Raw genomic sequence first — 26,615 nt, forward strand, 5'->3', positions numbered from 1 at the left:
TCATTGTTTCTAGCATATGGAAATCATTCAGAAAGAGGATACATATTCTGTCTTGTACTTATTCTGTTGTTACTTGTTAAAATAAGTGGTGACAATAAGTGGGCTAGTCATCTACAGAACTTGAACTTATACTGTGTTTCAAATATGTAGATGTAATATTGCTCAAAGCTGACGCTTGAAGCTTGCAGAAGCACAGATGAGTGTGTCGATGGAGACTTCTTAAATCTTATGCTCAGATATGTGCTGCGATGTTTGTGCGCTTCCAAAATGGTTGTTGCAGAAAATACCTAATACCACAACAAAATCCCCAGATATGGAGCATTAGTTATGAAGTAGAAATATAGTAAAAAGAGGTATATTTTAGTGGTCTTTCTTCAGTCAGTGAAGGCAGTAAGAAAATGAAGTTTTCTAAGACCATGAAAAATTCAGTGGTGCAAGAATGAAATAGATTTCCTGTAAGAAAATTTGAACAAATCCTAAATGATTTTTATCTCACATTTTGGAGACTTTCAAGTTCTACTAGTATGACAGAATTGTCTTCATTGAAATGCAGGAGAAAGCTCTACTCACCTAGCTAATCTTTCCTCATTTGTTATTAAGTGTGGTTTTAGCTATGAACTGCCAGTTTAGTTTTACTTTTGAACATAATATAGTGTATACTAAACCAGATCTGCTTATTTATCGATTGTGCTGGAAGCAGAAAACCTTACTGTTTTTTATTTTAAGTGTTCACATGCACTATTTTCTTCTCATAAAATAATATAATGTCATTAACTGCCTGTAATACAGGGACCCCTCAGTTTTATCTAGTGGATGTTTGCCTCTTCCTGAGGGTTATGCTGGCTGTTACTCTCCTCCTCACACTTCTCTGTGACCTTTTTGCTGTGTATGTAATGGTTTTCAAAACAAATTGCAGAATTGCCATTACAGTGGAATCCATAAAGGCAGCATGTGTAAAGTCCTGTTAACATTCTCTTTATGTACCTGCTGTATGTTCTTGTTCTATTAACATCAAGTTACATAACAAGTTACATCTTGAGATATGAACAGTATAGTAGCCTGGATACATGCAGCACTTTATTCTTTTAACATAACAACTGTCTAGGTCATCTATTAGGTAGAAACAGTGGAAGAACTGATTATTTAATTTTGTTATTTATCAGCAATAGCAGTAATACTACATATCTTTCCTGACTTTTAAGTCTTGTAATAACCAATAGAGGTCAACCCCTGCCTCGCTATCAAGTAGTTGTAGAAAGCATTAAGGATTCCTCTGAGCCCTCTCTTCTCCAGACTAATCTATTCAGGTCCCCTCAGTGACTCCCTGTAAGACTTGTGCTCCAGATCGTTCAACAGCTGTGTTGTCCTTCTTTGGACGTGCTCCAGTGCAGTAATGTTTTTCCTGTAGTGGGGGGCCCAAAACTGCACATAACACTTCAGATGCAGCATCACCAATGCCGAGTACAGAAGCAGAAGGTGTTGGAAAAGCTACTATAGGAATAATTGTCTTGTGGAAGCCAAGCATCCATAGTGATGTCACTTTTTGATCCTCTAATGTCAGCTCTTCCTATCATTGCAAAGCAAAATTCACCAAGCATTGTACTATACAGCCATTAATAGGGAAGATGAGCTGCACTGAAAATGTCATGAGACAGGTTAATTTTACCCTTTGATGAAACAAGTTGGAAGTTGCAGAAGCTCTATCTTTCAATTATCAGATTACTGATGTTAAAATCTTTTCTGTTTTTGTTTGCCTTGCCTCCTTAATATTTTAAGCATCTTTGGACAGTGAAGTCACTTTCTTACACACAAATAAGTGGTTTTATGGATGTGTGGTATACCGTGAGAGAACTGGCTTGCATTTTTTGGCTGTGTTCAGCAGTGTCTCTTCACTAACTCTCACTGTATTCAGGGCTTGTTTTCTGAAATAAATTTTATGTTATAGGTAATTATAATTAGCAGTGACCGTAATTGTTAACTATGTGGGAGACTCAACTATAAGTATTGCATAGATCCTTTCACTAAAAATTTGACTTCAAAAAACAGTTAATTAAAATTGCTCTTAAAAATTAATTACATTATGTGCTAGAAACGTGATGGTTCTTGTATCTTGAAAAAATATCAAAAACAAAAAACTTAATGCTTTGGCAAAGTTGAGAATAATTAGAAATTTTCTCCCCATTAACACAACTGACAGTCAAAGGTGTTTTCCACCTATATAAAGCAAAAGCTTCAAAGTGGTCTTGCTCATTCTCTGAAGATGGAAGTAAAACTGACTTTGCATTTAAATTTCAGAATCACCAAGGTTGGAAAAGACCTTAAAGATCATCCAGTCCAACCATTCACCTATTACCAATAGCTACCAGTAAACCATGTCCCTCAACACAATGTCCAAACATTCCTTGAACACCCCCAGGGCTGGTGACTCCACCACCTCCCTGGACAGTCCATTCCAGTGCCTGAGAAGTAAATCCTCTATTGTATTTGATAGACTGCTCAAAATTCCTCTTTTCAGTCACAACCAGTTAGTAAATTTCTGCTTTGGACATAAGAGAGTATGTACGCATCAACTAAAGACTTTTAAAATACGGTTTTGTAGAGGTAGATTATAAATAAAGTACATTAAGTAACAAAATTCATGTCTCTGTGGAGTCACTGAAGGATCTAAAGTCGCATCCTCATAGGTATGTTATTATCACACTTTATTTTATTTTAATGTTTTGTTTTTCTATCCCAACACTGTAACATCTGCCCAAGGATGTTGTGGATGTCCCATCCCTGGAGTCATTCAGGACCCGGCTGGATGTGGCTCTGGGCAGTCTCGTCTGGTGGTTGGTGACCCTGCCTGTGGCTGGGGGGTTGAAACTACATGATCGTTGTGGTCCTTTTCAACCCAGGCCATTCTATGTTTCAGTACTACCATTACAGTGCCTGGAGACTCTAATGATTTATTGTTGTTTTGGGGGAATATTTTTCTCACTTAAAACATAACTCTGTGAAGCAGGGATGTATATAGAAATCAGGATCAGTGTGGCCTTACTGTTCGCATCTCCTAGGAATAAACTATTGGGAAAAAAAAGACATAGAAATTATTATTGAAAATGTATTAAATGAACAGTGAATTCTGTAGCTTACTTCTCTAATGTGAAAATAAACAGCAGTAAATTTACCTAAAGAGACTGAAGATATATATATATATATATATATATATTAACATCTTAACATTATTGTACTGTGTTTTATCAGATTTTATATTAGGAATAAAATCTTTTTTTCTTTTCTTTTCTTTTTCTTTTCTTTTCTTTTCTTTTCTTTTCTTTTCTTTTCTTTTCTTTTCTTTTCTTTTTTTTTCTTTTTTTTCTTTTCTTTTTCCTTTTCTCTCTCTTTTCTTTTCCTTCTTTCTTTTCTTCGTTTTCTTTTCTTTTCTTTTCTTTTTCTTTTTCTTTTTTTTTCTTTTCTTCTTCTTTTCTTTTCTTCCATTTCTTTCTTTTTTCTTTTTCTTTCTTTCTTTTCTTTCTTTTCTTTTCTTTTCTTTTCTTTTCTTTTCTTTTCTTTTCTTTCTTTACTTTTCGTTTTCTTTTTTTATAGAAATAGTTTTTTTTGTATTAAAAAGATTCTTACCGTGGAGAAGGTAAAGTTAACAAAGAACTCACAATTTTGACTTGAAAAAATCTGGATGTATGCATTCCTTGTTAAACTTCAGTGTGTACTGCCTTAATAGTTCACTGCAGTGATTCATCTAGATTCACTGTGGTGGGGAACAGTGCATAAGCCTACAGGGTTGTACAGGTTGGAGCTATGGAAATGGCATAGCAGTTTGCCATAGTGTCTGAGTTCAAGTCAAAGAAATTTTGAGTTGCGTTGAGATCCTTCACTTTAGTCCTGCGTCTTAAAATCCTGGCAGGGTCATTCTGTGGTGAAGACTACAAATACATACCCTATAGTGCCATTACTGAACAGTTTCTATTTCAGAGGGTTTGAATGTAATGCAGGATGCTAGGATCAAACAGGTAATGATGGAAAATATTTTTCATTTTTTTCATACATTAGAATGCTTACAAAAGGGAAGTAGATAATGTTTAAGAAAAGAATGAAATGAATTATATTTACACAAAAGTTTTAGTATTTTTCCCCCTGATGGTCTGATATCTTTTTATCTTCTCCTATTTATTCTTAGTACTTCAAAAAGAGAGCTGCAAGCTTCCTTTTCACCATGGAATGATCGTAACATTACTTTAAATGCATAAACATTATGGATGAAAATAACTATTATGAGAAACATCAGAAAACAGGCACTTGAATAAATCTTATTTTAGTCTCTAGTTTTTTACCTTTTTTTTTTGTTTACTCCTAACAAGTAAAGATAATGTCTTTAAATTCAATGCATGTATTTTAATTGTAGACTACGTAGTTTTGGATTCAATTGCTAGAATTTCTCTTTATTCTCAAAAGAAGATAAGAACTGAGTAGAGACAAAGTGCCAGCTAAATGCACACATCAGATTTTCAACAGAGGTGAACTGAGATATCTAGACTGAAGCCAGGTAAAAACAAAGCAGAACATTAAGTCTAAAATGTTTATTATGTATGTCTATGTGTTAATTTGAATGGGAGTTCCCATGGGGAAAATGGTTCATTTTAATTTGTTCTTATCTCTCACCTTGCATTTAGGGACAAGATATTAAAGAGAACAGAGTAAGAGAAGATTATTTTTTAAATTGAGGAGTACCAGGACAGAGCCACATTTTTGCCATGGCTCAGAACATTATGAAGGGAAAGGAACTTCATAGATCTCTGCAGCCCCCTCATACTGTGCCTCCACTATCAGTTGCCAGTGACAGAGTTTTGACCCAAGGCACTAATACAGGACCTTAATGTAAAATAAAAGAGCTGAGTGCTTACTTTTATGAAAGGAATAGTAAAAAAATCTTTTTGTAATTTGAAAACAAAAGGTGTATAAATAGATTCATCAAACCACAAAAATGTTCCAATAGAATAGTATAGACACAGAGACAAAACCATTAACATTAATGACAATCTAGTTCTTCAGTTTTGAGAGGCCGGTTATACAGTTTCCTCTATCTGATTGATAAGATTTTATAAATGTCAGGAGAGTTTGTATTTTCTAGTTAAACTTGCAAGAATTGTTTATACTGAGATCAAAGATACACATGTTCCTTTATTATATGTTCTTTTTCATGTTTCTTCTAGGCAAGTTAATTAAAATATTTCACTAAAAATTACACTAAACACATAGCACAATAACAGCAATCTTTGAAGATTCCAAAATCTTTATCAAAAGAACACCATTTATATTTACTTGAAATTGGTGTATGTTAAGGTAATTACTGCTGTGCCTTCAGGGTGAAGGAAGTGCTCTCAGCCAAATTATACAAGGGTGTGGATTAAATGAAGCATTACTCTCTGTTTGGCAGCATCAGGTATAGATTGCAAAATCAGGGCGTGACGTAGTACTGTGGAAAGACTCTGCCAAAAGTGATTTGGCCTGAGTGTGCCCTTACTTTCTCAATTATATGGATCCTAAAACAACCAGACCTAATTAATTCCTAAGTAGAGAGGTCTTGTTAACTGTTTCCAGTCTGAGCTTGTCTATATTTTTTGAACTATTCAGGCGTGAGAAGGCACATGCTGAGAAAGTGCACGCTTAAATGGAATTGTAGTTGTTTTTAGAGGTGAACACTTCTGCCAAAGAGCTGTTGCAGTAGAATGTCAGCTCTGTCCAGAAGAAAGTTAATGTCAGCAAGGTTGTGATGTGTGTAGCAATAGGTATGTGTTAATGAATTGATCAAATTCATCCTTCTATGTATTGCTCCAGTCCTTCTGTTGTTTCCAGAGGAGCTGGAAGGACTGTGCAAAGGACTCAGTGGTGCCCATAGTGTACAGGAGACAGGCATCTCCCCCACAGGGAACCTGGGTCTCTTTGATTTCATTCTCTGTTTTCACAAGTGAGAAAAAAACAAGTACTCTTAAAAATGACCTTGTTTTAAGTTGCATTATTCAACCTTTGTTTGCATACATACTTTGGCTATTTTAAATACACTTTGTTAGTTTTCTAGGTTCTTTTTAAATCTGTTTGAAATAACTGAACTTTAATGGATTCAGGTGCAACTTGTTAACCTCACTGCTGAAAACCAAGATCAGACAGAACCAACTTCCCTCAAATGACTAACTCTTTTAATACAGTGCCTTTCATATTAACTTTGGGATCTGTGGACTGTACTACAGAGTGCTGTTTATGCATTGTTTATGGGACCAAGATATCTCATTATAGCTTAGTACCAGTTCTGTTGGTTTGTAGAAACTGATGGTAGAGGGTGGTTGCTGAGAAAGTGTGAAGAAAGCGTACAGAGAAGTGAAGGCCTGCGTGGGTGAGTAACTTGTACCTTGCTATTGTCGCACGACTTTGTGACTTGGTAGTATTTACAGAGCTGGCCTCAACATGCTGCTTTGATTCAGATGAAGTGAGAGTTTCACCAGACCTTGTCTCCTCTCTGTTGCCTCGCTTTCTTGTTCACTGCAGGTTGTAAGGAACAGTTGACTTCTTGTTTGTTTCAAATAAGGAGACAGAGTCGCCTTAAAACTCTGCATATTACTCCTTCAGACTTTTATTTTGTAGTTTTCTTTCACCTTAAGGCACACTCAAAGTAAAGAACAGGTTGCACGTGTTCCTTCCTCATCTTTCAACTCCTAAGCAGGACTCGGTCCCCTCAGTTTTTATTTCCTCTTCTTTAAAGATCCAAATGTCATATAAGCAACTTAAACATGCAAGCAGAAAAGATCCTTAGAATATTTTCTGGTCACTTGACCCCAGGCCTCGCTCCAGCATTCCAGACAGATCTTTTGCAGAAGGCACTTATCCAGGCTGAATATCAGGTAGTATTTTAAATATTGTATATCTCATCTGAGGGTTGATTGTAGTTCATAGCATCCACATTCCATATCCTGTCATTATCTCTTTTTTATGAAAAAAAGGGACATTGTCTCTATGTCAGAGGTCTTTTGTTATGATAAATGGAGTACTAACAGGACATGTTTTCAGAATTCTTACATGAAACTTCTGTTTGTCCCCTTCCCCCAGTATAACATAAGAAGCAGTTCCCCTGGCCTTTTTTTGATAAGGACTATAACATTTTAGATGGACTTCATAAGATGTCGTATATTCTGTAATTTTTTTTTGCATGAAAAATAGGGAAGCTTTTCTTCCCTACTCCTTGCATCTTTAAGTTTTTATTTTGGGTAACCACATTTAAGCTGAGTTCACCTCCATAATGATATTAACAAAGTCCTTGAAGTTTTTTGTTTTAGTCTGTCTTGAGCAGGAAGGTCTGTTACCTTCTATATTTATTCAGGAGAATCGGTTGTAGTGAAGCTCTTGATAACCTTTGTACAACACAAATTGCTCTTTGAAGAACTTCTGTTGTGAACCAGATACAAGTGAAAACTGACTTAGAATTTACCTATTTTGAGGACTCCAGGTCACACTGAGCTGGAATTTTTCTTTCTGGAAATGAATTCATAATTATTGTTTTGAACTATATACTGATAAATTTGTGGTAGCTTCTTCAGCTTTTGTGTTCATCTGCTCAGCCTTAAAATATTTTCCAGCTCCTTTCTAGTTGCTTCAGATTTGACTTTTCCTATACTAAAAGCTGAACCATAAGAAGTATAATTATGCTACTTTTTCTTGGAGAGTCTGAAGTGTACTGCCCATGTAATGGGCATTTCACATACCATATTGTGTGTACCTTGATAGCAGCATTTTATCAGAAAATTGTTATTCATGGTGCATAAGGGACTCATCCATCATTTTACTTAATCATATATGCAAAGGATCTTCAGCGATTGAATTTGTGGTTTGAATTAAGGATCTTCCTGTAAATCATCTTTACTTCTTCCCAAAAACAGATCCTTTTCAAGGTAATTTCCAAGAATCCTGCAAAGAGAACAAGGTGTGTCTGGAATTGTCTGTATCACCAGTGTTTGAGATGATAATTTGGCATGTGCAAATGTGGAGAAGCCATCTAGGAAGATCTAATAGCTGTGTATTCTTATATGAACAAGCTTGTTAAGGTGTATGCTTTCATGATCCCAAAATTTTACAATGCTATTAGATGGTTTCCTGTGTTTTCCCTGGTTGTTTGATCTTTTCAAGTCCATAAAATTTTTTTGTAGCAGTTAGTAGTGAGGGAGGTTTTAAAGAAACCCAGATATCTTTGATAATGTGTAATGTGTACCAGTGGGTTACTTTCATAATAACACATGGAGAAGAATTCCCCATCCTTGAGTATCCAGACCTCAAAATGTGCCATTTCTCTTATTGATGAATATGAAAACTTTGATGCTGCTTTTGTGTGCGTTTTGGGTTGCTGGAGATGCGATATGAGGCCCCAGTCAGTAGCAATTTTAACTGCTTGTGATATTAGTCAAAAAAAAAAAAAAAAGAGAGAGAAGAAGGGTGATGTAATTAACTGGCCATTGCTAAATTTCGGTTGTGAGAGGAACCATGCAAAGTAAATTACTCTGTTTTCCTTTCTTGCTTAATTTTCATTCTTTGTCTTTTATCTCTGGATAAGTATGTTTCCTAAAGACATGAAAAGACCTCCCAAGGTCAGCTGATACTCAAATTTTAGAGCTGCGGATCCAGTTGAATTCTGTGTCAAATCATGGCTGTCGTAACATATTTTAGGGAAACAATAAATTCTCATTAAGAGCTCTTGTTTCCTCTAATTCAAGCAGAGTAAAGTAAAACTGTGTACTCACAGTCCTAGAGGACTGCAGTTTCTCTGTTTCTTGAGCATACTATTCCAAAAGCTAACATCATAGGCTTTGTTTAATACAATACAAAGCAAGTTTCCTTTTTAAATTTAATTTAGCCTTTTTGCTTTAAATTGTTCTGACAAGCTTAGCAAAAAAATAAATAGATTACTTTCTGAGGATATCAGTTAGAAAAATAACCCTTGTTAATCCAAACTATGTGTCACAGTCTGTGTTTTCCTTGCATCTTTTTTATCTGCTATCTAGAACTTGTACATAATATTGCCAATCTGATTTCAGAATGCTGATTTTATCTATACAGGCTTATTAATGTTTGTTGTAGAGTCATTTTCCATTCTCTCTGTTATAGAAAGAAACAACAGGTTACTATAGCCCCTGTTTATTTTTCAATTCTATCTAATGCCATTATGATGTAACGTTAGAGGTTGTTATAAATTAGCACGTTCCTGATTAGCATGAATTCAATATATTCTTTACTTCAAAAGAATGCTTGGGACACGTGCTACTACTTGTGTTGTTTATATATGGTACTGTAGAAACTTAACATTTGCAAGAAAAATGTAAGATGATGATTTGATAAGATTACTCAGAAATAATTAGGTGGGTGTGTAGGCTCCTAAATGTATTTGATTTTAATCTCTAATTAAAAAGTTAGATTTTTTTTATTGTTTTTGTGATGCAATAGCTTTTACTTCATTATGCCTTTTGTAAATAGGGGCCAAATTCTGCCTGCTCATTATGTCTAAGTACAGCATGAATGTGTGTATATGGAAACAGTATTCTCCTCAAAGCCATTGACAGTCTGTCTCCATAGTTCCTTTTGGAAGATTATTCCAAGATGCAGAATGCTTACATGTTTGTGCCCTTTACACCTTGAACCAGAAGTGAAAATGGTGGCTAACCTTGCATGAGTTATCTCTGTGCATTCCTTTGGCTGATGGTAGGTATAATTATCTTTGTGGGAAATGGCACTGCCAGAAGCATAGTGTTTTTCATGTTGGTGCTGTCTGATTCTGAGATCTCTTATATGAAGGTTGGAATTAACTGGTATTGCAGTGAAGATATCTCTTTGAGGATCTACAGGTGTGAATTCAGGTCTTGCTCCATCCCACTGATCTAACACTGACTTAGTTCTGCTTGCAAGGGCATAGTTGGTCATTCGGGCTGGGGAATCAGACAACCAGATGTAGTAACCATAGGTAACTGTATCAGTCCTTCAATAGGAAAGTTGCTGTGTTTAAGCATATTAGATCAGTTGTCTTGCATGGTTGTGGAGAAACATGACCGACTCATGGTTTAAGAAGCCAGTCTTCTCCTAATGCCTGGAGCTGGGGCATCTGCTGGAAAATCACTTGCTGGTGTGAAAGAAACAGTGGCAGTATGTGTAGAACTGCATGGTACTGAATTGTGTAACTCTCCGGAGTTAGTTTTCTAGATAACTGTTTTTAAGAGCAGCATTTAGTAAATCATTGGTAAAAAGATAAAATTACATACTTTTAAATGGAAAGCTTATATCCTCCTGTTCAGAATTTTTTGTATAGCGTCATATTTTACATGGCAGCCACAGCCTGATCTGTCACAGCCACCTGGATCAGGCTCCTGCCTTAACCGGAACATCAACATTTGGCAGCAATAAAGCTGAAGTTTCTTTCTCTTTTATTGAAGAGTATAGTGTGAAGAAAGGGTCTCACATCTGAAGGATAAAGTAAGTGAGCTTTGTAGAAAGTAAGGGAATAATCTGAGTTATTTTATTTGTCCTTTTGATTTTGTGCATTCTTTTTAAGTGAGTAGATCCAGGCAACAAATTGGAATCTCATTTAGAAAGTGAGTGCTAAATTGAGGAGGTGGTACAATTACTCTGTAAGAAGAAATAGGTGGGGAAAAGACAGAGGAGCTGGTAACAGCATGGGCTTACCTGTTGTCTGGTAGAGTTCTGCAAGCCTGCTGAAAACATTGCAAGAACCATGTGAGTGTTTGCAGAAATTTTTTGCATTCAGTAGTTATGCCATCCTAACGCTTCAGAATGTACACTTAAACATGGCATGTGAGACCTGTTTGTTTAAAGTGATGTATGTGATACAGACTGTGAAGAAAATTAGCCATTTCCTTTGGCCACATACTAGTACAAGGAGAAAAGCGTTTTAGAAAGGCTACTCAATTTTGTTCAGAATAAGACAAGGAGCCACTTTTGAAATCAGTTTTATTGTTCTACAGTTTCAGCAGATTGTATTCTGCAGTAGTTTTGAAAGCTATGTTACAGATTAAACTTAGAAACATTTAGCCTAAATGGTGTGAATTTGAATTGGGTTCTCACCTGCAACATTGGATATTTGTAAAATGTCTGTTTTGGTGGTAAAACAGAAACGTACACCCATTCCTTTAATACTGTGTGAAATGCATCTGAAAATGTTTGCTCTGGGTCTTGAAAGTGTTTGTGATCTTGTGCGTGAGTAAAGAGAAACAGTTTCTTATCCAATATATAAACAATTATTTTATTTAATGAATTCTGTTTGATCTGTTAAAGCTTAATTGTTGTGAGAATAAAGCCTAGGAGGGAAAATAAATATATATTTATGCCATTACAAAATGATCCTCTTTCTGTTACATGACACCTCACTTGAAAAATCCCGGAAAGGAATTACACTACACTAAAAACTTTTAAAACAAACAAAAAAGCTGTGCTATGAAACCTGAATTGGATTACATTGCATACTAGAATACATTCTTGACAGAAAATTCACAGTTTTGAATAGGTGACTCTGCTGAAAACTTAATCCTATTTACTGAAAATAATTCTGAAGCCACAAAAGGTGGATAGGAAAAGGGACTGAGCTGATACATATATATTCAACTTATATGGATTGTTTATTTGGGTATATTTTAACTATACTATGTTGCAAGAGGCCACAGTATAAATTACAAGATGTATGTTATGTCTGCAATAAGAAATACTGTTTCCTAGAAGCATAGTTTATTTTCATGTTATTTTCATGTTCTTATGTCTTTCAGAGAGTTTTTGTGGATTGTTTTTTTTTTTTTTTGTTTGTTTGTTTCCTTTTGGAATAAATTATTAATTAATGTAAACTTCAGAATAATTAATTTTTTCTCCATATGCTTTAGAGGGTTCATCACAGGAACGAGTCTGAATATTATCTTTATTTATTTGCTCAGTGATATTGTTCAGTGGTTTTCTGAGGACATCCCATGCTTCACCTTCAGCTGATCTCCCTAACTGTAGTTTCCATGAGATAGAAGTTACAGGCGTTTTATCATGCAGAAATACCTTTATTAACTAACAGAGTTTATCAAGTGAATTTCATGAAGGGAGAAAAGGAGTTCTTTCAGAAAGCGAATAAAATGCATGAATTCTGCAACGAGTGCTCTCTCAGTCTCTATTAGAACAGAACTTTTTTCATATAAATATTTGATATTAGGTGGCTGTAGATGCTTCAGTAGGTTAGTAGTTACTGTGATCATATGACTACTGATAATTTTTCCCCCTTTCCTGACTCTCAATTTAAAATGCATAATGATGATGCTGTTTAACAGGAAGTGTTCTGAATTAATTGCTAGTGCTTCTTTGTGGCACTGTTGCTATTACAGTTGCTGTGACATAGAGGTTACTTCCTCATATTAATTTTTGTATAAATCTAATCTGTGTGGCACTGAACTGTGTATTTCAGCCCAACTATCTGGAATTTTATCAGTTCACGCTGTGGTTTTCTATAGCGGGGATTAATGTTTTTTTAGTTTCTGTGAAAGCATGTAACGAAGCTGGGGATCTAGTAGCACAGACGTACATTTTGGAAATGAGGACAACTACCTGGTTTATGTCTTTTCTCTTTAGCCTCAATTATACTGGCAGAGATTATACTGCCAGAAATGACCAATTGACAAAAGATGCACTTTCATTTCATTGCTCAGATAGTACAGGAAGCTAATAAAGTTTCAGACTCTTCATGGAAGCAGGCTGTGTTTCTCAAAAGATATCAATTCTGTCAGCATTTACATAACATCATTGCATACTTGGATTTACAAAACAATAAAAGCAGTTAAATTGTGTCAGTGTGGAAATTCTGTTCATATGATAAAAAGCAATGGCACCAATCGTTTTAAGGCATTTAACATCCCATTTAGACATCAGTGATTGGTTAGCCTAGAAAAATGTTCTTCTCATGTAAAATTTCATCATACAGTAATTCAAATGTTAATTTTTTCATGGGGAAGATTAACTTCTTGAGATGTACAGGGTTTTGAAGGTGAGAACAGCAGAGGCTGATTAGAGGGATGTTTGTTGGAGAGTTCAAATAAACCCTCTGAATGGATAGAAGTGCTTCTCCATTAGAGGTTCTGAAGCATCCATAAGATAAGGCAGCCCAGAATAACCTGGGGGGATGATTTCCCTAGGCATGACCTTTATCTGACTTGCTGTAGGTGAGAGCATCAGCAGGTCATGGTGTTCCATCAACATCATTTTCTGATGAAATGCGAATGGTCATCTGCAATCCTGGCCTCAGTTTCACTATCTTACTGCAGTAGTTCAAAGTTTGTACATCTAGGATCGTAGAGAACTGAAGCAATCACTGCTGAGGCTGTTAGTCACACCTGCTCAGTGTCATTTAAACACTTCATCAAGCATGGAACCATGTCAAGCCAATAGCTGTGAAAAATTGCTTCAAAAATCTACTGCATCTTTTGAGAAAGAAGGGATAGATATTCCTTTGCTTGCTGAATGGACCTTGTTTCATGGACTAGGGAGGTTTCTACTGTTGTTTTTAAATGCCATTGTCACCAGCATGAGTGCAAATAATGGAATGCTTGGTAACTGGAAACAGCTGAAGGATGGTACTTAAGAATAGTCTGAAGTAACCAGATCATGATCAGTGCAAACTAAAACAGCATTGGCTCTGTGAACCATAGAAGACTTCAAACTGGATGTACTCTGCTCTGGTCAGTGTTTGCACCTCAAATGAAGTGACGGGAATTTCCTGCTTGTCTTGGAAGAAGGCTCACAGGGTCTTCACTGCCTTTATTCAGGCGTTATGTTTGAACTAATATTCTCCAATTAAGTCTTCACCTGATATGTAGCTGCATATAAAGAGCCTCAGGAGTACTCACATACTCCTGAATAACCATAATGTATCTGAGAAGGAAGTAATTATGATTATTCATTAAAAAAAAATAATAATAAATTTTAAAAAATCAAATAAGCTAATGATTTGATCATAGAGGTTTGTTTTGTTTTTTTTCCAACTCTTAGCATAGATAAAACGATTGTGTAGAGGAAAAGAAAAAAGACTTTTTTTTTATCTTGCTGACATTTTATTAGTCTTGAGTTCTGATTGCTTTTAATCCAATAGTTGATATGACACCTGTATACAGTGCTTTATCTACCAACTTGCAGTGTCAACTCTGTAGCAGCATGTCTTGTAACTGTTGGACTTTATGAATAGCAACTTTGTAGACTGCAGCATTAGTAGAAGCGCTGACCTTTGGTGTTAGTGCTGAATCAGTGTTTTGAGGAGTAACTTCAAGAAAAGAAAGCTTGAGGTCTGTCATCTTTGAGTATGTGTTGAATTCAGAAAGCCTTTTCTATTCTCATCTCTATTCCTCTTCCAGAAAGTAATGCAAATACTAAAGTTATAAAAAAAATATAATAAGGCAAATCAGAATTTATAGACAGTTTTTTGAAATGATTAAGATCTCAGCTTTTTCATCCATATGCAGAACTGAAAAGTTAATTATTGTACTTAGGTTTTCCTGTAAGTAAAAAATTATTGACATGCACAAGATCTGCAGGAGCATGGTTTAACTCCAATTGACTGAACTTGAATCTTTTATCATATTTAGAAATATCTTAATATCTTAATGATTAAACACTTATGAGCAAATCTCCTGTGAAAGTCTAAACCACTAGTCTTCAGAAAGGATACAGTAAGAGAAGTTGTGCAAGCTTCTCCATGGACCTCTGCCAGTGCATGGGAATCTGAATTTGAAAAAAATCCTGTTCTTCAGATACTGGGCAACTCAAGAATAGGATTTGGAGTGCTAAATGAAAATGAATTTTCATAATTTATTCCCATTTGAAAACAAATCTTATTCCAAATCTTGTGGCTCGTAGAGAAAATGTAGTGAGCTTAACTCTGTGTTGTCTGGCCTCTCTATTCTTAAGAGAAACTATTCTCCAGCAAAGCGGTAGCATTTTTCATTGTCCTGTTCAATAATTTTCATATTTTTCTGTCTTTTTAAGGTGTTTTCTTAAGTATATGGCCAAGGAGACCAATAACGGAAAAGAAAAATCCATAAATGATGAAAGGATTTCTCTTGGCTCAGTAGTTAACATAATGGTTTGAAAAGAAAAGAATTTACAAGTGCTTGTTCAAATGCACTGTATAGAGAGTGAATAAAGTAAACAGCAAGATGTGTTGTGATAGGAACTCAGATGATCAAAGAAAACTTCTGAATAGGCATACTTATTCTTTCAGATAAAATAAGGAAGTAATTCCTTTGAGAGTTTTTGTGATCTGTTGGAAAACTTTGTGTGCATTCCTTGGAAATTCAGTGAAGAGAGAAGCAATACAGGCTAGATAATAGCGTCAGCTCTGAGCACGAGGTGGCATGTGGACATAGCTTGAGCTATTTCGCCAAATCATTTGAATGGAAATATTGGATTAGTTAACCTTGTGTCAGGTCTGTTAGTTGAATACACCCTCCAACTGTTCCTGACTGAAGGATGCGTAGTTGTCATTGAAAAGATGCTGCTGCTTTTCATTAGAATTTTGTCAAACATATCCTGCTAACATAATGATATTAAAATAAAATGATTTATTCTGGGGAAGAGGATAACAAGCAAAAAATTCACAGCCTTTTCTTTTCGCAGGGTGTTTCAGCCCAGTAGGAAATCCTCTCAGTCGAACACTATTGGGCAGAATACAGATGGTAAGGAATTCTATCTTTGCTTTTTTTTTTTTAAATTGATTTCTAACTATAAAATGTCATTATTCACAACTTCTTACTGTAGGGAGGTTTTCTTTTCATCCTGCCCTTATTCACAAAAAAAAAAAAGTATCTTCAAGCAAATCGTCTGTATGGGTGAAAAAAAGTTTTTTTTTTGCAGGTAGCTGATTGAAAGATCAGATATTTGTAAATTAATTCTTTTTTTTTTTTTTTTAATCATTTATTTATTGCTGGTTAGAAACAAATAAGTCAAAATCACAGTCCTGTTTTACTGATTCTTACTAAGATTGTAGGCATCGGTAATTAGAGAAAAATGGAGCAAGAACTTGAAATTAAATCCTGTGTTTTTACTGTTCGCTAGTATTTCACCTATTGTAACAAATGACATCACAACTGTCCCCTATTAATTTAATGGCTTCTCTCTATGACTTAAAAATTTATAGGGATTTTTCCCTTTTTTATATTTCTCATTTCCTAATCCCTGTAATAAAAAACAACAGAATCTGTAATGCCATTACTTCTAACTATATACTTCATTAAGATAGGTTAAGCATAGAGGGGCTAATGATTGAAGAGTGAGCTCTGTTTCGGCTCTAGAAGACTTGGGCCTGTTGTACAAGCTCCCTCCCCTCATGTATGGAACGGCATGAATTTAATATGCTGTGTTAATAAAGTTATGGAAGGCTCACAAAACACACGGGATTCACCAAGAAATTTTGAATCTGCAGTTTTACATCACTGTTTCTTTGCTGACTAAATGTTTATTGTTTACACATTTTCAACTTTTTAACCCTCGTATAGTTGTTATGAATAAATACGCATTCATTTTTTGGTTAGTATTTTAGTGTTCTCTGTCACAGAGAGCTTTATAAACAATTAGAAGATCAACTAAATAATAAGTAGCAGCTAAGTTTAAATATTTTTTTCCTGAGGGTTAGATTAAGGGCTTGAATATTTTTGTTACATTTTCTGGTGTCTAAATAATAATCTGCAAAAATATGTATGTGTCGCAAGCACAATTAAACCAAGTTGTTTTAATCAAGCGAGTAAAATATTAACAAATGACAAAACAGCTTTTGAATAACTTCAGGAGCTTGAGTGTTCTCCGTACATCTGAATTCATCCTTTTTTCTTTTCTTTTTATTTTCTCTCCCTTTTTTTTTGTTTCCTTTCCCTGTGGGCTTTACTGCAGCAGCTGTGTTTGCATTTCTGTTTTCTGTTTGTACATCGCAGGTTTCAATAAAGTGCAGCCTGGCACAGGTTGTTTGTTTCTTTCTCTCTTTTTTTTTTTCTTTTTCCTCTGGGCAGATTATAGATTCCCATGCTCATTAAATATTGAAGAGCTGTAATCAAATAAGGCATGTAGTCATCTGAAGCCTAAGGAAGTAACTTTACAGTAGTTTTATGACAGCAGACAGATTCATTAAGACCAAAGGAGAGTACATAATTCTTAGCAGTTAATGCTTTTAGAATCATTTTAATTTAGCTATTAATACCGTCCTTGTCATTCTGTTTCCTGTAGACTAAATCTGTGCAGTTAAATGTCCTTAGCTGAGTGTGTGTTGACAATTAACTGGACCAGAGAACATGAACAAAAATGTGACAGCGCTAACAACATTCAGTTATTTTACGTTAAGTCTCAGCTTATTTAGTTTCATTTAAAACTTCAGTTACAGGAATAAAGAGTTTGCATGACATTCTTAAGGAAGGAAAGGATTAAGTCAATCTCGACTTTATGAGGAAAAATGAAAACAGTGTAGTAAATGTAAACGTTCTGATTGACTCTGTACATTTAGAAAATGCTTTAAATGTTATCAGATTTTTAAGCCACTCTCAGAACTTTGGCTGTTAAGCTTTGAGGTACAGATCTGTTTACCAGACAAAGGAAGCTTTGACGTTGATTCCCAGTGTCCTTGCTGGAGAGTCTGCACAAGGAGCACTGTAGCTTCTCTTACATCCTCATTGAGAACAGGTGCAGGGAGATGGAGAGAAGCAGAGGCTCTGTGCAGCATCCAAGAAAGAGATGTCCTCCTTCTTGTCACTGGGTCAGTCTTTCCAACTGGAACAGGGCAGTGGGTGGCTTGGGCCTTGGATTTACAGTCATCATATTCACCCTATTGTGTATGCCTAAGACTGATCTGAGACAAGTTTATTTTTCAAATTGAGTTAATAGGAGTTAATGACTAATTAGAGGTGTACCTTGATTTTTATGATTGTTCTGACAGTAAAAAATTTGTGTGCATATGAAGAAGAAGCATATGAAACCACCAGTAGACTTTAAATTTTTCCATGATTTTTTTCTTTAAATTTTGATATATATAAATATATTTTGTATTTGAAATGTACTTCAAATATATTTCAAATATGGCAGAAATAAAATGCTGATTTCATTTATTTATTTATTTATTTTACAGAAAAGGCAGTCATAACACACCACTTGCTCTCACTCAGAGCTGTTTCTTGTTTCTCATAAGGCTATGAACACAGATTATCTGATGCCCAGATCTTGCTGGCCACCTTATATCTCTCTGAATAAAAGCAAAACCTCCATTACCACAATCACTGAAACTACCCAGTTATGGAGAAGCCATAAACGTTTTAATTAGTGCTGTTACCAGTGGTACTTGATAAGGCAGTTCACTTATCAGGTTACACTTACCTTCAGTGCTCTCTTATTATTAGTTCTTAAAATGTTTTCCATTTTTCTTAGAAATATCTAAGTTATCCATGTGAACCTATTGTGGATAACCAATATTGTGTTCCATGGTCTGGAACTGCATTCATTTGTCTTTGTCTGAGGGTGTTCCTTATGCTGAGTGCTCCTTGCAGTTTTGTTTGTGCCAGATCACAGATTGTCTGCTCACTTCAAGAGTATCTCCTAAGAACTTATCTGTAGGCCTCACATCCATTTGGTTGGAAGAAAACGATTAATTAGCTTCCATCTTGCATTAAAAAAGAAGACACTAATTCTAAGAACAGTGTAGTCACATGCTTCAGTATTCCTGTTGCTTTACTGTAATCCTGAAAATGCAGCTTAATCTCACAGCACAAAAATAAAATAACATTCTTAAACTGAAAAGGCAGTTGTTTACAGCAGGTTTTTCTTGCAGAGTACCTGGATAGTTGGCAATGTTTGATGAACAGAGGCACTGCAGAGCCAGGTCTGGTACCACACAGGGTTGGCAGGCCTGTGGTAAGCAGCCACAGCAATTTCCCTGCTGGTGCAGCAGCAGCTGCCACCGGGACTGCCAATGCGGTTAGGGGCAGCTGAGCCCAGCTCCCTGGGCCTCTTTAAGAAGAAACTCTCTGGATTGTTGTTGCTTTAGAAGTTTAACGCAGTATCTGAGAACACTGAGCATAGTCTCAGGATGACTCATGGATTTCAGATTGTTATTTCCAAACAGCTTGCTCTCTTCGAGGTCTTCTTACGTTGAGTGTTTGAGAGCACGTAAAGACTTTATTAAAAAGAGAGAGACAGATTGAGACACAACAATGGGGCAATGTGAGTACCTGAACTAGATACCTAAATAATACTGCTAATAATTCTGATGAATCATTTTTGAGCAACAGGAGGCACTCCCATCCCACAGGCTAAGCACATTACCTACACGGTTCTCTTAACCTTGACAGTGAAAAATGAGAAATAGCTGAAACCTGTAAGGCAGTGCTAGCTACCAGTAGACCACTGGTCATGTCTCATACTCTGAATTGTGCTTACACTGTTCTTTGCTCAAAATTTGCTTATCAAATCAGGCAGTTACTTTTTTTATTTTTCTTTTTGTGTTCTGCTTTGTGTATATACGGAATAATTCAGAGCTCTGGGTGGTAGGCTTAGATGTTTTGGTAAGTTTTAAGAACCGAATGTGACTGTTCGTTTCTGTATTAAATTCATTGGTACGCACTGTGTGTGCATGTAACTACAGCAGTGATGCCAGGAGATGAGATGTAACCTTGGTTTTCAGGAGCAGGAAGAATTTATTTCCCATATGTGATAAGCTTAGCAAAGTTAAGAAAACAACGTGTAATGGGAAGAATCTCTGTCTCAGAAAATGCTATTTACTCTGCCGGAGATTGTAATAATGATGTTCCTTGGATCAACCGAATAAAGAAATAGAATATAAAAGAAGTAAGTTGGGTAGAAATTCTCAAATTTCAATGTTGTTTGCAATGTGGCACAATCTGTTATGGTTGGAAATGTTGTTTACTTCAAATATTCTCATTTGATTCTTCTCTTCTAAAATATTTTAATTACTATGTAATATTTCTGTTCCACATTGTAGTTGGTATCCTTTGATGCATGCAAAATCTAGGGGAAACTGGTTTCCCCTTTGTGAAAATAGGCCATTGGAAAAAATTAGGCAAAGAACTTCCATCTCTTCCATTGTTCAAGTCTTTCTCTTTTTTTCTGCTAATCTTTGTTGTATTTTATACTTTCTTGCAAATGAAGGGCCTTTTTTTTTTTAATAGAAACCAAATTTTGTAGGTAGTGGCACATCCTAATGATTGTCATTATATATACAATGGTATTCCTGTGGCTTTACTGGAAGCCTGAAGAGTTAAGTGGCAAAGATGGAACTATTTGAACTAAATGTTTAAGTATTGGTTATTAAAATCAGCCTGAAATTCTTCCTTATGTGCAAGTGAAATCTTCTGCATGCCAGTTCAGAGGTAAAGTTCACTGCAACAGTTTCTTCAACATCTACTGTAATATTTGCAGTGCAGACAAGCTTAGTCTGTATAATCATCAATCCTCTGTCCTCCCACGCGTTGTCTTTAGTGCAACATATGCATTTGAAAAGCTTTATAAGTTCTCTAAGTATCTGCATAGCCAGTATTATTCTGGATTGCTCAACATCACTTCTGCTTTTTCTTTTTTTTAAAAAATAGATTTTTTGCAGATTTTTATTATTATTTTTTTTAGAGTAGGTATGACATAGGGAAGAAGTATAAAATTGTAGTTTATCAATAACCTTTATTACTGTGTTATAATATTTCGTTTTCTAGAGTGATGACCGTCTGACTGCACTGGGGGAAAGAGGAGGAAGCAGTTGTCTGCTCGAGCAAGAGACAGTAAGTATTATGTCATTTTTTGCAGTATCTCTATACCTGCCACACTGGATCTGTGTTTTTGAAAGCATTGTGGCTTTTTACCATGGATTTAAGATGTTTTTGTTACCCTCGATTTTCCTTGTCTCCGTGTTCATAACCTTCTTACTGCTGATTTTACATCATTTCTGAAAAATGATTTTGTAAAATGTAGATGGATATAGATTTATTTTTCTTTCCTTGAATTTGAACTCAGACAACATTTAACACATATCTGAATGTCACATCAGGAAAATTCCATTGCTTTGGGCATAATTACAAGTCTTTTACATACTTCATTGGTCCTGGGATACATTTCCTGTATTCCCCTTATGCTCACTTTATGATTATTTATCTCTAGAGACTATTATGGCAATTTCCACATTTCTTTTAAAGTGTCAGGCTTGCAAAACCAGTTGTATTACAGGATATGTTGGTATTTTAATTTTTTATTTCTGAGAGACAGAAATATGTGGGACTTATTTGGTTAGTCTGAACTGTTTGTTGACAGTGCTTCCATGTTAATTAATTTTTGTAACTTTTTCCCAAACAACAAAACATTTCCACTAGAACTATTTTACAAAAGGCACTGCAAAAATAATCATTACTCTGCCTTTCATTCTGCCAAATGGTTAGTGTAAAATTCCTTTTACCTTAAGTGACCTCATGATTTTCATAGTACTATCACTAAGAAAACCTAAACCATTGAGATGAAGTGGGCATTGTTAGAGCACCCCTTACTGGGCATGATCATGTAAGGTTCCAGTTCTGCACTGATTCTGTATGGAGTTCTGTAGTATATTTTAATGTGTTTCTAATCTATTTTTCGTTCATGTTTCTGTAGTCAGCAACACCTGTAATTGCTGTGTCTTTCCTAATACTAGGAGGAGAGTGATGACAGAATATGGTCCTTGTTTAACTCTTTATATTTAAGTGCATGCTTACTGAATGCACATTTAGATAAATTTCTTGTATAGTGACAGCTATGGTGATACTACTTCATTGAGCCAACCAGCTCACAAATTACCACATACAGTTTTCAGTGGTAAAAGCATTTTCGTATTTTCCCACTCATAAGTGATTCATCAGTGAAGTGCAAGTATGAAAATATAAATGACATTGGCTATATTTTTACACACATAACTCATAGGTGATCATAATGAAAATAGAAATAACAAATATGAAAGACACTGCAGCTCAGCACTATTCAGATTTAAATGCATGCATAGGTCATTAAAAAAAATTATGCAAATCTCTATTTGCATAATAACTTTACTGTCTTTAATACACTATACCCTTCTATCACTCCCTAGCAATCACTGTTTATTATCTTTTTATTTATGAATTCATGAAGGTGAGGATTCTATATAGGGGAATAGTGCCCTATGTATAAAGAAGTCATGTTTATGATCTTCACTTACAATGAGAGAAGTGAGCAATTCCCCTCTTCTTTCAGTTCACCTCTTTTCAGTCATTTCTGGCTCTGAATTTGTCAGAACAGATTTTTGTTCATAGAGCATGGGAAATAAATAAGAGATTATGTTTTATATTTTCATGTTCAGGGTAGAAAGCAAGCTTCTGGCAATGTATTCTATGTAGTGTGCATGGTTCTGACCACCATTTGCGCTTTCATTCTGAAAAGTATTGATGTCCTGTTTTTTCACTGACAAATGGCTTTGTTATGCGAGGTAGGATATACACCAGTTTCTTCTGCAGATATTTATAAAATAGTTTATGCAAATGCGTATTTCCAAAGAAACAAGAAGAATGCAAGGTGATCAAAGCAAAACTTTGCAATAACATTTTTCCACTGAACTTTTCCTTCTGGTAAAACTGTAGCACTGCTGAAGTATTTATTTGAACGCATATGCTTCACGCGCACTCAGAGTGGGATCTGAAGGTGGTGTAACAATTCTGAGAAAGTGAATGTATGAAGTGTTTTTTTTTCCTTTTGCTTCACAAGTAAATTGCTTATAAAACTAACAGCTGCTGTTTTGAAGCTAATCTTAGTGAATTGAATGTTCTTAACCATTTCTACAATCCCACAGTCCTTTATCTTGCCTCTCCTGCTGCTTTCCCACCACCCCTGATCCCATTAGCAAAACTTGAGACAGCCTCAGCTTTTACCAAAGTGCAGCTTTGGTTTCAGCTGCTTTTCTGCAAGAGGAAGTGAATGTTGTGCTTTTTTCTCTGTGGCATGGTTGTGATAAAGCTGTGGTGCTCTTATCTCTCTTTTAGGTAGTGGCTCTTTATGACTACACAGCGCATCGATCAGATGAGCTAACCATCCATCGCAGTGACATTATCCAAGTGTTATACAAAGATAATGATAACTGGTGGTTTGGCAGCCTAGCAAATGGACAGCAAGGCTATTTTCCAGCTAATTATGTGGCTGGCGAAAGTAAGTTTGCTGCTGTCTTCCTGGTATACTGATGTGGGTTTAACTGATGGTACAAGATTTTACTATGCTGTACTGCTTATTATTGTGAAAATATGAATTTATGTAGCACACAGGTGGCATAACGATGATTTATTGTGATGCAGAAATCATATAAAGTTAGCTAACTGTGTAGCAAGTTGGTATACCTGACTTTAGAATACATTGGTGCTTGGTTAAACATTCCCGCTTATACAGTACTGGCTTGATAATCAGTAAACTGGATTGATTCCTCATCCCTTCTTACATATAACCACGTGGCTCGTGCCCTACCTTGGCAACATTTTAAAAGATATTTTAGCATTTCACAGGCATCTTAGGCTTTTTTAGGCAATATCTGTTAGATCTAGCCAATTGCATCCTGTAAAACTCTTATTTCCCCCGCTCCACAACACTTACGGAGGATGCTCAGTTTCCAAATAGATGAATTCCATTATGAAGTTTTAAAATAACAACTATGGTTAAATTTCACATCTGAGCACTGAACTTGCTACCAGGCACTTGTAATTAGAGTGGTTAGGATTAAACTAATGTAACTACACTGAATGTAACTGAACAAATAATATAGGAATCATCCTAACAAGTCAATTGACATAAAGGTGTTCAGTGTCCTGTGAGTTGTTAGTATTCAATTTACGAATATTGCATGTGATTACATGCTACAGGAAATACATTTGCTTTCCTAAGCTATCAAGCTATCAGTTATACTGGTATTTAGAAATCTTTTAACCCAACATTTCTCAAGATGTTCCCCCCATTTTATAGTTCCTCCCTCTGTCTTCCAAGCGAACTATATGCCTCTTCCTTAAAAACATGGACATATGACCATGCTAACTAGAAGATATCACTTAGAATTAGCTGAACTGCCATCCTTCTCCTTTGTCCTTCCCTCACACATCCTGTGCATTTTCTCCTTCCTCTGTTTCTTGCAAAATAAGCCAGGGACCTATAAATTTAAATCTAAACATAATAATGTGAACAAAAGCTAATGGGCAAATTTTGACCAGCTACCTTACAAAGTTAAGCTTCAAAGTCTGTTGACCAGTTTTATTTACATACAATTATTGGCTAGACAGTAATGTCACAGTTGCTCATATAAAGTAGATTGTTTCATGGTGCTCACAATGATGAATTATGATTTCTGTTTTCAGAAGAGTATGAAGAACAGCCTTCAGGATTAGTTTCAGACTGTGCTCCTCTTCTACCCAAAGGACCTCAAGAAACAGAGGAAAGTTCTCCGACACCCCATAAGGTACTAATATGAAAAGAAAGGATTTTTTTCTGCAGCAGTGATGGAGTATGTCCTTTGTATGCCAGGTGGACTGTATCAATTTTCCTTCCTTTTGTCAAAAACTGTGATATGCAGGCTCCATTCCAGGACAGCACATAGTCGTATATGGTGGTTTTTTTTCAGCAGATATCTAACATTCATTTCTTCTGTGGATCAGTTTTGTCATGTGGCAATTAAATACTCTACCTTACTCTTGCGTCATTATGATGAGCATCTAAACTACATTTGACTCCAAGGCTGACAGAAGTATCTAACAGCTATCCAGCAGAAGTAACTGTTGAAGGAACAACATGGATTTGTCAAAACCTGACATGTTTTCTGTCATTTGCTTGTCCTTCCTGTAAATATGGACTGCTCACAGACTCTTCAAACTTTTTGCTATGAGATTTCCGTGTCTCTCAGGTTGCTTAGAGAAGGAAAAGTTCTGTGATGTTTTCTCTCAAGAGTTTGGTTTTTTTTTAAACCTATTTAATACTTCTCTAATTAAGATGGCTAATGTTATCATAAAGCCTCATTACCAGACCATGCGATAGCTTTCATGCAAACATACTTACCTGTCAGTGGACGTTTCTGTTTAATAGCTGCTGATGATCCTTTGATGTGAATGACTGCTCCCGTCCTGTATGTTATTCAGGAGTATACGTTGCAGCAGCACTATAGTTTGAATGAACAAAGGAAATAAATATCAAGAAACCTTAAACAGAACAGTAGAAAGCTTTTTCTGACTCCACCCCTTTTTCTCAATTCCAGGTGTGATTGTTTTCTGTGATAATATGTAAGATACTGCTTAGTACTTCCAGAGGTTTTCTCTTTGGTTAATTATTTTTATCCCTAAAGGATGTTCTAAGTAATTAAATAGGAGTATTTACCAGCAGTTAGGGCTTTTGTCGTGACCAGATCTAACATCACTCTCATAGTAAGCAGCTTTTGAATTGTGGTTGCATATAGCATTTTGTTTACATACCATATACTTCTTTGCATGCAGAAATATTCCTATTTTTGTTGTTTTAGTTAAAAGTCAGAATGTAGTCAGAACAGCAGCCAGGAGTTAGAGGAAATGTATGTAGAGGGGGGGGGGGGAAAGTAGGATGTTGTTTTTGTTTTGTTTTGTTTAATATTTAGAGTTACTGCTGTGTGCAAAGCTTGCCAAAGGATTCTCACGTCTTGAGACCATGATCAAAAACTTTGTGTTTATGTTCCCCTTCTGCAAAGCAGGGATTATGATCCTCTTACAGCAAAGGACAGTTAGTAATCAAAGAAGTGATAGAAATGAATAACTGTTAGAATGTAAGAGTTATGTTTTATTCCAATATGTTTGTAGTTCTCCTAAGTATTCTTTCTGCAGCATCTCATTTAGTCAAATGCTACCAAAACCAATACCACTGATTTTAAAAGGACTTCTGTTCAGATGCCTCAAAGGTGGCTTGACTTCCCCATGTACTTCTTGAAAATGGAGTTTAATATTTCATCTTATTTGCAGGACTTAACGTATGCAGAATGTCTCGGTTTTCTTTTTTTCTTTTATCGGATGATTTATCTTTGCTACGTAATGTATGTTGTAATGTTGAAGGTTTAAACATTCAGAGCCACTTTTATTAACGTTTTCTGTGCAACTTTTGTTTTTATGTACTTGAATAGAGAGGTAGCATTCAATAAATTATTTAGTGCAGATTACTCACTTGGCAGTCTTGTTGAAACCAACAGTCTTCTTGAAGCCAGCTGCTGTAAATTGAATTACTGAGTGTTATGTTTCTAACTATACTTAGAAAATGAAATTAATCACTACACCAAGTAGTAATAATTAATCTGAAGTACCTGTTACCACTTGGTAGCTGAAACACTCATAGCCAAACCACTGTCCCATAAAGGCAGGGGTGCATTACTTCCAGATATGAAATCTCCTCTAAATGCAGAGTGGAACAAATATAGGAGAAATAACTACATTACAGGAAAGCATGAAGATTTCAGCATGAAGTTTATCTGTTATCTGCATTACCAGAAGCAAAGGTATCACAGAGGGAATATGGTGCTATACTCACTCTATGTCTTG

General features: G+C 35.6%; 1 protein-coding gene across 5 annotated transcripts in view; it reads left to right on the forward strand.

Moving 5' to 3' along the window:
• AHI1 (Abelson helper integration site 1) overlaps window positions 1-26,615 on the forward strand; it is a 79,922-nt gene that overhangs the window by 40,706 nt on the left and 12,601 nt on the right. For all 5 annotated transcript variants that reach the window (XM_015858435.2, XM_015858433.2, XM_015858436.2 and 2 more), the window contains 4 exons: window positions 15,676-15,734; window positions 20,757-20,822; window positions 23,076-23,238; window positions 24,426-24,526. In XM_015858435.2, the coding sequence (XP_015713921.1) occupies window positions 15,676-15,734; window positions 20,757-20,822; window positions 23,076-23,238; window positions 24,426-24,526 (389 nt within the window). The remainder of the gene's footprint in view (window positions 1-15,675; window positions 15,735-20,756; window positions 20,823-23,075; window positions 23,239-24,425; window positions 24,527-26,615) is intronic.

The sequence above is a fragment of the Coturnix japonica genome, chromosome 3 (genome assembly GCF_001577835.2).
Source record: "Coturnix japonica isolate 7356 chromosome 3, Coturnix japonica 2.1, whole genome shotgun sequence".
In the NCBI taxonomy this organism is placed as follows: Eukaryota; Metazoa; Chordata; class Aves; order Galliformes; family Phasianidae; genus Coturnix; species Coturnix japonica.